This window comes from Leopardus geoffroyi, chromosome B2 (genome assembly GCF_018350155.1).
Source record: "Leopardus geoffroyi isolate Oge1 chromosome B2, O.geoffroyi_Oge1_pat1.0, whole genome shotgun sequence".
NCBI classification, from domain to species: domain Eukaryota; kingdom Metazoa; phylum Chordata; class Mammalia; order Carnivora; family Felidae; genus Leopardus; species Leopardus geoffroyi.
In genome coordinates this window covers 97,686,367-97,702,828 of record NC_059332.1, presented here as the reverse complement: position 1 = coordinate 97,702,828, position 16,462 = coordinate 97,686,367, and the positions used below count along the sequence as shown (strand labels likewise).

Sequence of the window (16,462 nt, the reverse complement as noted above, 5' to 3'; positions counted from 1 at the left end):
GGATAATAGTCTATATCATGTTAAAGTAATTTTTTATTCCAACTGCTCCTAGTGTCATTAGGTTGCCAATGATCTGGGCAATTTTTCAACTTAAGGGACAGATCCAATTATTTAAAGTGAATGAGGTTTCTGAAACTCAACATACCTTTAAAAATGTAGATGATGGGGTGCCTGGGTGGCACAGTCGGTTAAGCGCCCGACTTCAGCCAGGTCACGATCTCGCGGTCCGTGAGTTCGAGCCCCGCGTCGGGCTCTGGGCTGATGGCTCAGAGCCTGGAGCCTGCTTCCAATTCTGGGTCTCCCTCTCTCTCTGCCCCTCCCCCGTTCATGCTCTGTCTCTCTCTGTCTCAAAAATGAATAAAACATTAAAAAAAAATTTTTTTAAATGTAGATGCAATTGCAGAGCTATGACATAAACAGAGACAACTCTCTAGGTAGATTTTTATCCTTCTACCTCAATGTTCCAAATCTGCATTTGCTAGAGATGAACTACCATCTACTTGTTTTAGCTTTTTTTTTTCATTTCTTATAAAGGCTTATCTGAGTTTCATTTCAAATATTGTAAAAATACGTTTTTGTTTTGTCTTGAACTTACTGGAACTTTAGGGAAATGAGGGAAGAAAGTTGCAGGTCACCCAAAATAGGTCATGAAAGGCAGATTTCAGCCTACTTACTACGTTATTTTGTTTTAGAGAGCCGACCAGTCCCCAAATGGTGTGACCTTAGTGCTGTGATCTGCCACGGTCTTTTGTCTATATTCCACTCTACTACTTTATCTCCCTCCGTTTATCAATCCATACACGTGTATGGTCAAACTGTCAAGTTGACATCAAAATCATGACGTGAGGCACTTGTTAATGGTTGCCTAGAAAGGCATTTTCAGTGGTTCACGGTGAGACGTTTGGTAGGCTGCGACAGAGTTTTGTTTCGAATGCGGGCACACCCCCCAAAACTCGCCGTTTAACTTTTGTCCCCGCAGCAAGGCCGCGAAGACCATTTCCGTTGTTCCTCCCAACCCTCCAAGCCCAAGCTGCTTGCAGAAAGACAGGAAGCGCCCACCCCCGAGCCCCTAGGTCCCGCAGCACCTCGGCCGCAGCCAGGCGGCGACGCGCCCTCCCGGTGCATTATGGGCGCTGTAGTCTGGCCGGAACCTGCTTGCGACCAGAAGTCCCGTGACTGCCGCCGCTCCTCCGCCGTCTAGCCTGCAGTCCCCCTCCGCGGCCTCAGCTGGGCTTTCCGAGCCCAGGTCGCGGCGTCCCGGAGAATCAGCTGTTTTTCCCCTGGGCATAAGAGGCGGAAGCCGAAAGGACGCAGGGAGGGGCTTCGCGCGCTGGGTGAACGCCCGTCCTACGTGCTCGTTCGCTTCGCGACCGCTGTGCGCGAGCCCGGTGTCCCCGCGGCGGGCAGCAGCGGCGGCGTCGGTGGAACTCGGAGGGGGCGGAGGGAGTCCGCGGCGGCGGCGGCTGCAGCAGCGAAATGGCGGAGACCGTGGCGGACACCCGGCGGCTGATCACCAAGCCCCAGAACCTTAATGATGCCTACGGGCCGCCCAGCAACTTCCTCGAGATCGATGTGAGCAACCCGCAGACGGTGGGGGTCGGCCGGGGCCGCTTCACCACCTACGAAATCAGGGTCAAGGTGAGGCCGTCTTTTCCCCTTCCAGGGAGACCCCCTCCCGCCCTCAGTGGTCGTCCCCAGCCAACCCACTAGCGAATCCCCTCTGGTGGCTACAGCCGCCCCGGCCAGGAGCCCCGGGCTGACTCGGTCGGGCAGCCTTGTCCACGGGCGGGGTCTTGGGCCAGGGCCCTTTTTCATGTAGGGTTTGGAAGGGGGCTGCGGAGTGAGCTGAGCCCAGCACTGGCCCTGGGAGAAGGTGCTCGAAGAAGAGGGCGTGGGTTGAGCGCCGCTTGCCCCTCAAGCAGCTGATCTGGGAATGACATTTGAGTTGGAAAGGTGTAGATCTTTCGAGAACGCTGTACTCCATCGGGAGGGGAGCTACATGTGTTTGAAAGGGGGTTTGCGCAAAGTTGAAGTTTTCCCAGTTTTCTTTTCCCGGAGACTTTTTCCAGAGGTGGCCAAGCTGGTTGTTCCAGGCCCTTCCTGAACTACCAAAGTAATCTAGGTTGTACACTTTTCTGAACAGAATCTAGTGGCAGCTCACAAAAGCCTGACGAATTTGGTAGGGCTGAGCCTGGCGAGAACGGAGAATTGACCTTAGCATTCTGGGCCACAGTCGTGCTAAAGGCTGAGGTGTGGCAAGTGTTGTCTACTTCCCAATCCAAAATTACAACTGCCTTAAGAAAGAAAGCCTATTCATTTAGGGATCTTGCTCTCTTAATTTCGAGATTTGCACTTCACTGAATGAAGGAATCAGCTGAAGTAGAAACACACTTATAATTTCATAGCTAGTATTTGATGGCAATAAGTAATTCAGATGATTTGAAAGATGCTAATTGAGAATAGTGCTTCACTTTCACTGTAGTTCACAATTAAAGAACTTGCTCGTGTATGGAAGTATCTTTAAAAATTAATTACATAAAACGAATCTAGCTGTTAAAAACGACAACAAACTGTTTTACTAAAAATTAAGTATAATAAGAATTTCACTTCAGAGTAATCGAAATTTACATAACAAGTTACTATAAATAAATTGAGTAATTTCTCATTGACTTGTGCACTTTCGGCGTGTGTGGTTAAAAAAAAAACAAAACCAAAACCTGTAATCTGCCATCTTAACGCTTTTTAAAGTATACAGTTCAGTAGCGTTAAGTATATTCATATTGTGACACTTATGTACATAAAAATGATTTATCATGTATTGCTATGAAAATGCTAATGATCAAACTTTAAGATATGAAACTAACAGTTTAATGTTATAAGCCACCCTTGTGTCCCTTTGGATGTGTAAAATGTGGACCCTAAGCAGTCTTATTATAGTGAAATTGCAAACTCCAGGCTCCAGTATACTTAGCGAAGTACTTTACCACATAAGCCTAGTGAAAAAGGCCTTCCTTCCTTTCTTTTTTTTTTTTTTTTTTTTAACTTTTGGTATGATTTTGGATACATGACAGATTGTTCACTAAGAAGAACTTCCTCTTATACCCTTATTTACCACCATGTTTTCCTTTCTTGTGCTAAAACAGAACTTGGTATTCCTGTTTCTAAACTTCCATAGCTTGTACTTCCTGTCATGCAACTGAAGCAAAATCTCCTGCCTACACTTCCTCCATTTAATAACTTTGTGTTTATGTTGCTGAGTGCAGGGTATTAAATACACTCTAGTATAGCTTAATTATTTAAAAAAAAATACATCTGATACTTTACTGAATAGCTGATGTGGCACTTACAATATAGTGGTCATTTGTATTTTTGAGACTAATTTTTTTTAATATTGGCTAATGAGTTATGGAATTAATAAAGTATACACCCACATCGGTTTTTTGGGGGGGAATGATGTTTATAGTCATAAATGCAAGTATCCTCTAAAAAACTGTGGGTTTCTAATGCTTATGAAATGCCACTGGAGTTTTTCTTAATATATAATGTGTTAGCTTGAAACTTAGGATACCATATAGTAAAGACAGTAGGTTTTAAGGAGCATGTGATTTTTGAGAGTAATTACAATCTTGTGTTAAGGGAGAATGGCCAGCGAGATGAATAGGTAAATCATTTTGTAATTTTATTTATTACTGCCTTTCTAAAATGTTGCTGCTGTCCCTAGCCCCTACTGCCTGCATTTTGCTGTTGAATTGCCATGTGGAGTTTGGGCCCTTAAACTATCTTCTAGTTACTCTCTAATTCTGGTCTTGAGAAAAATGTTCAATTTTATAGGCTCTGATTGAAATTACTCTAATTTACAGAGTAATTTTATCTAGATGGTGGCACTTTAGAATGCAAGTTTCCCAATCTCCATTTATCTTTTGGTTTAAGGGTAGTGTTTAAGACTATTAGGATCACTTGATTAGTATCTCTGGGCTTTTGAAAATAATTGGTACATTGTTAATGTTTTTAAAAATTGTTCTAATGGGTAGGTACAGCAGAGAGCACCATAAATGATGAAAGGTTTAGGAAAGCTCAGGGTCTAGAATTATTTTGTCATATTAAAGAGAAGTCTAAAGGGGAAATTCAGTCACTGTTTATGAAGTTTGTACTATAATGTAACCTTAATTTTCTGGGGATTTTGAATTAGTTAAGATCTTCTGTTGTAACTAGACACAGTTGTCTCAAACAGGAATGAAGTTAAGGATCTTTCTTGAGCCCTGAGTTCAAAGAATAGATTTATCATTTATTAGCAGAATAAGGTACACAATCTAAGTTCCACTTCCCCTCTGTAAAATAGGTATGCTAACAATAGCACCTACATTGTAAGACTAAATGAGACAACGCACATAAGTCTCTTGAGCATTGACTGGTAATACTAAGTGTTCAAAAGTTACCTTTTTCTAAATGTGGGTATCTTCTAATTTAAAAGGCAGTTATCAATTAACTACATTTTCTGTATTACTGTGCAGTTGAATTAACTAAAATTGTTAGATTTTCTTGGCATGGAAGTATACTTTCATTGAGGCAAGCGTGGCATAGAAGAAGCCGTCTTGTTTAGTACTTAACCAAGTAGCTTGTTTGTTTTAAATTTTTATTTTTTGTGTGATTCCATGTAGAAAGTTGTGATGCCATTTGGAAGGTGGTAAATTGCATATTAAGCCCAAAAATATTGAGTAGAGTATTTCATATTTTAAGGTACCACATTTCCTATGATGGTACTAGTATTTTTTCCAGTTTTATTGAGGTATAATTGCTATGTAATGTTCATGTTTAAGGTGTTCAACAGAATGATTTGCTATATGTATATATTATGAAATGATTACCGCAGTAAGTTTAGCTAACATTTAACTCCTCATGTAGTTCATATAGTTACAGAAGTAGCCTTTTAAAATTGAGGCTTTTTAAAATATAAAGCTGAATAGTAAAGTTTGATAAACATTTTGACAAGAAAGATGGTCAGTAAAAGTATCATCTTGATAGTGTTTGCCATTCTAAACCTGTATTGGTGATTTTTCTCTAGGTGAGTCCACTCTTTTTTTTCTTTTTTTTTTTTTTAAGATTCTTTATTGATTTTTATTTGTTTTTTGAGAGAGAGAGAGAACAAACCAGGGAGGGGCAGAGAGAGAGAGGGAGACATAGAATCTGAAGCAGACTCCAAGCTCTGAGCTGTCAGCACAGAGCCCGACGTGGGGCTCAAACTCACAAACTGTGAGATCATGACCTGAGCCGAAGTCAGAGGCCTAACTGACTGAGCCACCCAGGCACCCCGAGTCCTCTCATTTTAAATTGGGAGTTATTAATATCCAGGTTGGAAGCTGAGAAATAAATTAATTCTTAGACTTGTTTTTAGGATTTATAAGAATGTATCATTAAAGGGCCAAAGTAATATTTTAAAGAATCAAGGTATTTTAGTGCCAAAGGACATCTGCAGTATCTATGCAGCTTTCTCAGTTGGCCATGAGATGTCTGATACACATCTTTGCTGCTGGCTAAGGTTGACATCCAGTATCTCCGTTAAGGAAGGGCATGTGGGGGCACCTGGGTGGCTCAGTCGGTTGAGCGTCCAACTTCAGCTCAGGTCATAATCTCACAGTCTGTGAGTTCAAGCCCTGCATTGGGCTCTGTGTTGCCAGCTCAGAGCCTGGAGCCTGCTTCGGATTCTGTGTCTCCTTCTCTGCCCCATCCCCCCTTTCAAAAATAAACATTAAAAAATAAAAATAAAAAAAAAGGAAGGGTATATAACTAGCTTTGAAGATTCTGTTCTTACTTAGTCCATCCCTTAAGTTGGGAAAAGGGAGTGGCCTTGCTATATTGGGTTATTAGGGACTGTTCTATCTGTATTGTTCATTTTAGTACATCAGGGACCCAAGGCACAGAAGGTTATCTCTTACCCAAAGTAAATTATCTAACTAGTATTAGAGCCAGGGTTAGATTTGAAGTATTCTGGTCCTGGTTCAGAACTGCTTCACAGCCACAGTTCATTTAATTCAAAACAGTACATTAAAACCTTTGTTATCAACAGCCTACTGTTGGAGCATCCTCAGGTGTCTGAACCTTTTGAAGGAAATCCCATAGTTGGCACTATGCAGTAATCCACAGTAGGTCGGGTGCACGCAGGAGAGAACAACTGCAAAGAGCTTGCTATTAAATTTTGTGCTCTGATGAGATGACCTGAAGAGAAAGTGTTGTTGACTGGCTAATGATGTTATAAAAGAGATTTTTTTTCCCTGTGCGTGTTGAAGCTGAAGAAGAGATTTATAACTTGAGTACTTATTCTGTTCAAGGCATTGTGCCATATATATATATATGTGCCATATATATATATATGTGTGTGTATGTATGTGTGTATATATATATATACATATATATATAAATATGGAATGCTTCACGAATTTGCATGTCATCCTTGTGCAGGGGCTGTGCTAATCTTCTCTGTATCATTCCAATTTTAGTATGTGTGCTGCTGAAGCGAGCACTGTTAAATCTATATAATGTGATCTTTGAGGTAACTAAAGAGAACAGATAATAATCCTGTTTTGCAGATGTAAAAGCTGGGGTCCCTGTTGATCCTTTCTTGTCCCTCCCTTATTCTTACTTTTTGTTCCAGTCCTACTGAACTACTTGTATCTCCTGAAGAAGCTGAATTCTCTTTTATCTAGGCCTCTTGTATCTGTACACTTCTTCTGCTGTTAAAAACAGTCTTTCTGGGGTGTCCAACTGGCTTGGTTGATGAAGCATGTGACTCTTGACCTTGGGGTTATAGGTTTGAGCACCACGTTCGGTGTGGAGATTACTTAAAAAAATAAAATCTTAAAAAAACAAAACAAAACAGTCTTTTCTTTAGTGGCCTCATTTGGCTACTATTACTTGTCCTGTAGGGCTTAGCCTTACTGTCACCTTTTTAGAGATTTTGTTCATCCTTAGAATTTAGACTGGATTTCCTTCTTGTGTGCACTTGTAGCCCTATTGGGATTACGTTGTTTGCTGGTCTGTGATTTCCTTTAGTTCCTGTATCTTCCAGTATAAGCTCCTAGAGGACAGGGACTGTCATTATCACCCTTACTCAACACCTGGCACTGCGCTTGGTGCATAGTGACATTATGAATAAGTGAAATTTAGGAAGGTTAAGTAACTTGCCCAAAGTCATGGGTATTAAATGGCAGAACTTGGATTTGAATCTAGATTCTTCTGACCTTCAGAGCCTGTAGTGAACATTCACCTGGAGCTTTGGACACTGTTGAGATTCTCATTTCATTAGGTAGGGGTGGGATATGGAAAGTGGGAGTTTAAAAAGCACCCCAGCAAGAGCACTTAACTGGTACACAGCAAGGCTTGTTCCTGGTTGCACCATGCTGTCTCTGAGAAGTATGAGAAAAATATATGGAACCACAGTGATTGGTAGCCATGATGGGATTTAAAAAGGCAAATTCTAAATAAATAGAAATAAACAAATCAACAACTAACCAAAACAAAACAGTGCATCCTGACAGAGTTCCGAGAGCAGAGAGGAAAACCAATGACATTTGCCAAAGATAGAAAACTGTTTTTGGAGGGGAGGCAATTTAGATAGTAGCTGAAAGCATAGCAACTTGTACAGCTTAGCTTTTTGGGAAGAAGGGGAGGATTTTACTGTATTCGGCCAAGACAGATCTCTTCCCCCTTGCACCATCCTTGTCTATATCACTGTGTAATAATCATGGAGGTAAGCTGGGAGTTCAGAAAATGCAAAATATATATCCATATAAGAAATTACTATATTTTATTAGTATTGCCGTTCTGTCTTTAAAGTGGAACAATCTAAAAGCACTTAACCTTTAGCTATCTTGGTGATTCTTTGTTCCTAGAGATTTTCCCTCTCTTCACCATCATAATCATGCTTACCAAAAAAAAAAAAAAAAAAAAAAAAAAAGAAAAATGCTGAACTGTTGTTTTTAGATACTTTGATGTTGTACCATATTGTGTTGCTTTTATATAAGCAGACCCAGCAATTTTTTGAATATCAGATGAGAAAGTCCAAGAAAAGCAATACTATAATCTTGGTACAGCTGTTTACTGATTTATTAGTTAGATGACTTGAGGCTTTCAACCAAAGTTTTACTTCCTTAAGGAAATACTTAATTTAGAGCCTAGGAATTTTGACATGATGGTAAAGTGGGACATTTGATGTAGCTTTTGCAAGAAAGGTTGTATCAGTTAGGATACAGTTTGGGCCGTTCTCATGGAGACTTCAACAGTAGTTTATTTTTTTACATGAGAGGTCTCAAGGGCAGTCCTGGGCTGGTACATCACTGGACTGCTTCCAGCATCACATCCATCTTCTAGCCAAGGGAAGGCATATTCCTGCCCAATGCCCTTTCCCACAAAGGAAGCTGGGAAATTTAGTCTATCTGGGCAGCCTTGTGAAGATAGGGAGAACACTGTACTTTGCTTTGCCACAGTAGCAAATAAGTGATTGGGATTAGTTCCTGTAGGGTGTGGCTTTAGCAACATTCTGATCATCTTTCTTCATTCTTTCCTTTTTTTTTTTTTTTTTTTGTCTGTGCCTGATACTTCAGAGTTTAGAGAGAGTTCATTTGATTTGTAAGAAATAAAATTGATTTCTCATTAGTTTTGACAGTCTTCAATGTGAATGAGTTCTGATCTCTTCCTGAGAATTAATTTTGATGAGTTGAGAAAGGAGACAAACATGAAGATCTGGCATATCTGATACAGGGGTGTACCACGGGATTAGGGTTGGATTAGAGATACTGAAAATAGATGATTAACCTTTTTTTTCTTTTCTTTAATGGCTGTATAAAACTATGTATGCAGTTAGGACTAGTATTTTAACTGACGGTATTGAATGAGTATATAATTTGAGCCATGAATATAAATGAGATCAGTATCTCTTATCAGAGAATCATAGGAAGACTTAAAATAATTTTTATAAAATTACTTTGTGTCTCATAATATCAGAATGGGCACTTTCTAATTCTTTGCTCTTTAGACTTTGATTTTATCACTGATAAAAGCATCTACGTTTGCTTGGCTTTCCTTAATTTATTCCCACACCTGCCACCTATAGATTGCTTGCTGTTTTTCCCCATTCCTGCCTTGTGGGATGTTTGTCTATTCCATAGTAAGAAACAACATTTTGGGGCACCAGGGTGGCTTAGTCAGTTAAGTGTCCTACTTTCGCTCAGGTCATGGTCTCATGGTTCACAAGTTCAAGCCCCGCATTGGGCTCTATGCTGACAATTCAGAGCCTGGAGCCTGCTTCGGATTTTGTGTCTCCCTCTCTCTCTCTGCCCTACCCCTGCTTATGCTCTGTCTCTCTTTCTCTCAAAAATAAATAAACATTTTTAAAAACCCAATATTTTGACAAGTGTAGTCTACTTAAATTTACAAATGCAATGACTTAAGATATGTAAACTCATTATAAAGTCAAAAATATTTCATAGTTTAACTAAAGAGGGGCACCTGGCTAGCTCAGTTGGTAGAGTATGCAACTCTTGATCTCAGGGTCGTGAGTTTGAGCCTTATGTTGGGCTTAGGGTCTACTTAAAAAAAAAAAAAAAGTTGGGTACCTTACTTAAATAGGCTGTAGAGAATTATTTTTCCAAACTGAATAGAAAATTACCAAAAGACGAAGTCACTTTAGCTGTTCAGATATAGGTCAAGATTAATACCACTAAACGACCAGTGCAGTTTTGTTTTTTTTCTTTTAAACTGAGTATAAGACAAAGGAACCACATAGTCTTTGATACAGTGGTTTATCCTTGTGATCTTATGCCTTCTCATATGAAGGCACCAACTTCTAAAACTAGACAAATGTAAAATTATGAGTACTATATGGTGAATACTGTAGGTTATTGGCTTTTGGTTACAATTTAACTCAGAAAAGGTGTCATGCTTATTGTTAGGCCTCTGACCCTCCATAATTCCAAGCAAGGTCTTGGAAGCAATAATATCTTCCATTTACTGCACACATTAGGAGAAAAATACTTTGACTTTAGCAACTTGTGATTCCAAGTCTCAAAGTCTAAAATATATTTAAGTATTTTGGGCGATAAATGTATAACTACACAGTTTCTTCTGATGTTACATTTTTTTGTTTGTTTGTTTCTTGGTTTCTATTTTGAAAAGAAACCTGCATGTTAACTTCAGGCATTTATTTATAATGAGCAGGAATAATTTGTTCTTTTAAAAAATCCAGATCCATTTGTGACAGGATAGATTTTAAAAATCCAACTTAGAAGACTATGAAGTAAGGGCAGCTGGCTGGCTCAGTCAGTAAAGCATGCACCTCTTGATCTCAGTGTTGTGAGTTCGAGTACCACGCTGGGTATAGATATTACTTAAAAAAAATTTTTTTTTAAATAAATAAAAGGCTATGAAGTAAAAAAATACATGTATCAAATATGTAAGACACCCAGAGCTGCTATATGAAGAAAGTTCAAGAATGTCAAAGCTAAGGAACCATTGTAGAAGAATTCTAATTATATAAAATCTGGTAAAACATTCGTAAAAGTGAGAAAGGCTTTCAAACTTCCAGACATCTATTTGTCCAGTTTCCCTGGAATGAAAGTTGACTTGTTGTTAGTTCATTATAAGTGATAATTGGCCTTGAATATACAGGATGGTTCATATATGAAGGAACCAGTATATATATAGGGCTTCTTCTGAATTTCTTTAACCTTTCTGCCCCTTTTCACTGTGTTTGTAGTCATTGGTCCCTCCATAGTCTGTTCACTGTTCCCCTGTGCCAAACTCCAAGCATGCACTGATTTCAAACACACCCTGTTCTCTGCTGATTAAGATAGACAAAATTGGGGGCTCATCTGTCTCGTGGTTTTGGCTCAGGTGATGTCCCAGGGTCATGGGATCAAGCCTTGCATTTGGCTCCATGCTAACAGTGCAGAGCCTGCCTGGGATTCTGTCTCTTTCCCTATCTCTCTGCCCCTCCCCTTCTCGCTCACGTGTGCATGACGTTTTCTCTCTCTCAAAACAAACAAATTTTTTAAAGATGTATGAAAAAAATCTCTAATGCTTTAAGAAAAAAAGGAGGAGGGCACCTGGGTGGCTTAGTTAAGTGTCTGACTTCAGCTCAGGTCATGATCTCACGGTTCATGAGATGCTAACTGACTGAGCCACACAGGTGCCCCAAAAGAGAAAATTTCTTAATCCAGCCAAAGGTTACAGACTTTTCTTTGTAGGGTAATGGTTTTATATTAGGAAATTGAGCACACATCTATAAATTGTAGTTAGACTATAGCTTAATATAGCTTAACTGAAAGAACTGGGATGAGAGTAAATGGTGCCATTCAGAATGCATAGAATTTCCCTTTTCTTCAGTCCTGTACAGGTAGATGTAAAATCTGCGTGGTTCAGACAGATTTCAGTTGTATTTGCTTTCAGGTCTGTAGAGAGCCCCAAGGCCTTCCCAGGATATTTACATTAGGGCCCCTGAAGTAATTTCCTATTCTGCAATGAAGTTGGGTCTCTTACAGGCCTTGCTGTGGCCAGTGAAGAGGAAATGCTTCCCAAAATCCCTTCCTGCCCCACTTCCTCAAGGGTTTTTTATGAGGGCCTCAGAAAAAGTCTGTTAGATTAAAACATTTTGAAGTCTTTATGACTAAATTCTTATGTAGGCAAACTAAAAGCAACTCACCAGTGGATATTACGTCCGGATTTTAAAGCACTTTCATAAATCAGTGTTGTTCCGCACTATACACTTTAATACCTTCTTTTCTTAAATACCTGAAGTTGGTGAGGAGTCCGCGTTGGCTGCAAAGGATTGAACAAGCTGTGAAGCAAAAACAGCTTCAGATGTAGATTCATTGAAATGTCCTAGAGAACTTCCATTTTTATAACTTCCTAACTTAAATTCTTGGTTGTTGTTATAAAGATTGTTTGAATTGTTGCAACACTTTCTTTTAAATTAAAAAAAAAATTTTTGGGGGCGCCTGGGTGGCTCAGTCAGTTAAGCGTCCAACTTCAGCTCAGGTCACGATCTCGCGGTCCGTGGGTTCGAGCCCCGCATCGGGCTCTGGGCTGATGGCTCGGAGCCTGGAGCCTGCTTCCGATTCTGTGTCTCCCTCTCTCTCTGCCCCACCCCCATTCATGCTCTGTCTCTCTCTGTCTCAAAAATAAATAAACGTTAAAAAAAATTAAAAAAAAATGTTTTTTTAACGTTTATTTTTGAGAGACAGAGCATGAACAGGGGAGAGGCAGAGAGAGAGAGAGGGAGACACAGATCCGAAGCAGGTTGCAGGCTCTGAGCTGTCAGCACAGAGCCCAATGTGGGGCCTGAACTCACAGACTGCGAGATCATGACCTGAGCCGAAGTTGGATGCTCAACTGACTGAGATACCCAGGGACCCCTCTTTCGCAATTTTTTAAAAAATTTACATCCAAGTTAGTTAGCATATAGTGCAACAGTGATTTCAGGAGTAGATTCCTTAATGCCCCTTACCCATTTAGCCCACCCACCCCCACAACCCCTCCAGTAACCCTCTGTTTGTTCTCCATATTTAAGAGTCTCTTATGTTTTGTCCCCCTCCCTGTTTTTATATTATTTTTGCTTCCCTTCTCTTATGTTCATCTGTTTTGTATCTTAAAGTCCTCATATGAATGAAGTCATATGATATTTGTCTTTCTCTGACTAATTTCGCTTAACATAATACCCTCTAGTTCTATCCGCATAGTTGCAAATGGCAAGATTTCGTTCTTTTTGATTGCCGAGTAATACTCCATTGTATATATATACCACATCTTCTTTATCCATTCATCCATCGATGGACATTTGGGCTCTTTCCATACTTTGGCTGTTGTTGATAGTGCTGCTATAAACATAGGGGTGCATGTGCGCCTTTCAAACAGCATACCTATATCCCTTGAATAAATACCTAGTAGTGCAATTGCTGGGTCGTAGGGTAGTTCTAATTTTAGTTTTTTGAGGAACGTTCACACTGTTTTCCAGAGTGGCTGCACCAGCTTGCATTCCCACCAGCAGTGCAAAAGAGTTCCTCTTTCTCCGCATCCTTGCTAGCATCTGTTGTTGCCTGAGTTGTTAATGTTAGCCATTCTGACAGGTGTGAGGTGGTATCTTGTTGTGGTTTTGATTTGTATTTCCTGGATGATGAATGATGTTGAGCATTTTTTCATGTGTCGTTTGGCCATCTGGATATCTTCTTTGCCCATTTCTTCACTGGATTATCTGTTTTTTGGGTGTGGAGTTTGATAAGTTCTCTATAGATTTTGGATACTAACCCTTTATCTGATACGTCATTTGAAAATATCTTCTCCTGTTCTGTCTGTTGCCTTTTAGTTTTGCTGATTGTTTCCTTCACTGTGCAGAAGCTTTTTATTTTGATGAGGTTCGAATAGTTCATTTTTGCTTTGGTTTCCCTTGCGTCCAGAGACGTGTTGAGTAAGAAGTTGCTGCAGTGAAGATCAAAGAGATTTTTGCCTGCTTTCTCCTCGAGTATTTTGATGGCTTCCTGTCTTACATTTAGGTCTTTCACCCATTTTGAGTTTATTTTTGTTTATGGTATAAGAAGGTGGTCCAGGTTCATTTTTGTGCATGTCGCTGTCCAGTTTTCCCAGCACCACTTGCTGAAAGACTGTCTTTATCCCATTGGATATTCTTTCCTGCTTTGTCAAAGATTCATTGGCCATATGTTTGTGGGTTCATTTCTGGGTTCTCTATTCTGTTCCATTGATCTGGATGTCTGTTTTTGTGCCACTCTTTGGCAATTTTTGATGGCTTGTGGTTCTCATTAGCATTTGTTCTGTATTCACCTGACTTTATTGAGAGAGCACAGTTTATCAGTATCATGTGGTTTCAGAGACATCTTGGCAGTTTTTTACTATCAGTATTGTCAGAAATTCTATATTCTGTGTCAGAATGTGCTGAGAAATTTTATTCTCTTAATTTATATATGCTGTTATTACTATTAATTCCTACACTTGCCCTGATACTACATTTTGTTGTTCTCATTCTCCATCAGTCCCTCTGTAGGGCTCCATACCCCTACCTCACTAACAGTCCTCATTTCTTGTTGGGTTTTGACTGATTTCATTCTCAGGGAAGCTAGACTTCTCTCCCAATTGGTCTAAGCATCTGAGGCTATCTTTCCCTACCCAGTGATGGTAGAAAAGAACTGGAAACAGACTTGAGTATTATATGTGTGGGGAGGAGGTCGGGCAGGGGAGGTTGTAGCAGAAGAGCAAAACTGTTGCATACCTGCATGGCATGGACTTCCTTTTTTAAAAAAATTATTTTGTAAAGTTTATTTTTAGTTATTTTGAGAGGGAAAGGGAGGGGCAGAGAGAGAGGGAGACAGAATCCAAGCAGAATCCACCCTGTCAACGCAGAGCCTGATGCGGGGCTCAAACCCATGAACAGTGAGATCATGACTTCAGCTGAAACCAGGAGCTGGATGCTTAACTGACTGAGCTGCCCAGATGCCCCAACCTTTTTTTTTTTTTCGTAAGATTTTTTTTTTTTTTCCAAGTAATCCTAGTGCCCAGTGTGGGTCTTGAACTCATGATCCTGAGATCAAGAGTTGTGTGCATCTCCAACTGAGCCAGTCAGGCACCCCTATAGCATAGACTTCCATTTTTTTAGAATTTCCACTGTTTTTGTTCTTTGGGGGATAGTGTTTATCTAAGAACACTTAAATTATGAATGTGAATTCATATCCCAGTTTGCCCAGCCTGTTGAGTGCCCTTGGGCAATTAACCCCTCTGAACCTGTTTTCCATCCTAAAGATGACAGTGTTAGTATGTTCCTTAGAGTTACATGAGAATTAAATGATGTGTGTTATGGACTTTAAATACTGTCTCATTAGGGTGCCTAGGTGGCTGGGTAGGTTGAGCATCCAACTCTTGATTTTGGCTCAGGTAAGATCCCAGGTCAGGCTTTGAGCTGGGTGTGAAGCCTGCTTAAGATTCTCTATCCCCTCCATCTCCCCATCCCCACCCCCCACCTCTTTCCCCAACTTGTGCACTTTCTCTTTCTCTCTCTCTCTCAGATAAAAAATAAATAAAAATAAATACTGTCTTATTTAATATTAACTGTTATTATTATTATGACTATTATTATTACTATTATTATTGAGTTGGCTCTAGCTTTCTATTGCACTATCAGAAAAGAGAAGGGGGTGTCTGGCTGGCTCAGTCAATAGAGCATGTGACTCGTGATATCGGGGGTTGTTAGTTTGACCCCCAGGTTAGGGCAGAGTTTACTTAAAAAAAAAAAAAAAAGTACCGATTTCAGTAAATGGTTTTCTGACATACAGTACCAAATCTGCATTTTCTCCCAAAACTCTTCAGAATCTCTTATATTATTATAGAGTATATTATTTTAAACATGGCAGTGGATAGGGGCACCTGGGTGACTCAGTCGGTTAAGCATCTGACTTTGGCTCAGGTCATGATCTTGCGGTTCGTGGGTTCGAGCCCCGAGCCCCGTGTTGGGCTCTGTACTGACAGCTCAGAGCCTGGAGCCTGCTTCGGATTCTATGTCTCCCTCTGACCCTCCCCCGTTCATGCTCTGTCTCTCTCTGTCTCAAAAATAAATAAACGTTAAAAAAAAAAAAAAGAATTCTGTATACTTAAAAATGTATATTCTGTAACATAAAATGTGTGTTTTATCATTATAAAAAAAAACATGGAAACAGAAATAATGGAGGAGGGATAGTTGTTTAAGTTTATATGGTAGTCTTTTCTTTCAGATTACCAAAGCAGGGGAGGAAAGCAGTTCTTCATGACCCTTTAACAAGAATCTTGGTCCTTATTCATTTATCTTGTCTTAAAGTCAATTTTACCTGTTATTAATACAGTCACTCCAGCTTTCTTACGATTTTTGTAGGCAATATTATTTTCCCACCTTTCACTTTTAACCCATTTCTGTTTTTGAATGTTAAATGTGTCTCTTGTAGACAGTTTATAATGGGATCTTAGTTTTTAAAACTTTTTTTTTTTAATGTTTATTTCTGAGACAGAGAGAAACAGAGCATGAGAGGGAGAGGGGCAGAGAGAGAGGGAGACACAGAATCTGAAGCAGGCTCCAGGCTCTGAGCTGTCAGCACAGAGCCCAACGCGGGGCTCGAACTCACAAACCGTGAGATCGTGACCTGAGCCGAAGTTGGACGCTTAACCAACTGAGCCACCCAGGCGCCCCGGGATCTTAGTTTTTAATCCAGGCTGAAAATATGTTTTTTGATTGAAGTGTTTAATCATTTTATGTTTAGTGAAATTACTGGTGTGATGGGTTTATTTCTGACATTTGATACTTTCTTTCTTCTTTTTTCCAGGTTTTTAGTTTAATTCCAGTTAGTTAACATACAACGTTTATATTAGTTTCAGGTATGCAGTACTGTGATTCAGCAATCCCATATATCACCTGGTGCTCATCACAAGTGCACTCCTTAAT

The 16,462-nt window shown here is 40.0% G+C and overlaps 1 protein-coding gene and 1 non-coding gene across 2 annotated transcripts in view; one reads left to right on the top strand and one right to left on the bottom strand.

Moving 5' to 3' along the window:
* Window positions 1-515: 515 nt before the first annotated feature.
* The window catches only part of SNX3 (sorting nexin 3), a 50,200-nt gene continuing 34,253 nt past the window's right edge, over window positions 516-16,462 (top strand). Inside the window, exon 1 of the mRNA XM_045499205.1 lies at window positions 516-1,638. Within this exon, the coding sequence (XP_045355161.1) occupies window positions 1,477-1,638 (162 nt within the window). The 5' untranslated portion in view covers window positions 516-1,476. The remainder of the gene's footprint in view (window positions 1,639-16,462) is intronic.
* On the bottom strand, window positions 6,412-6,518 carry LOC123610110. The gene has a single exon (XR_006718114.1). It is a non-coding gene; the product is annotated as a U6 spliceosomal RNA (small nuclear RNA).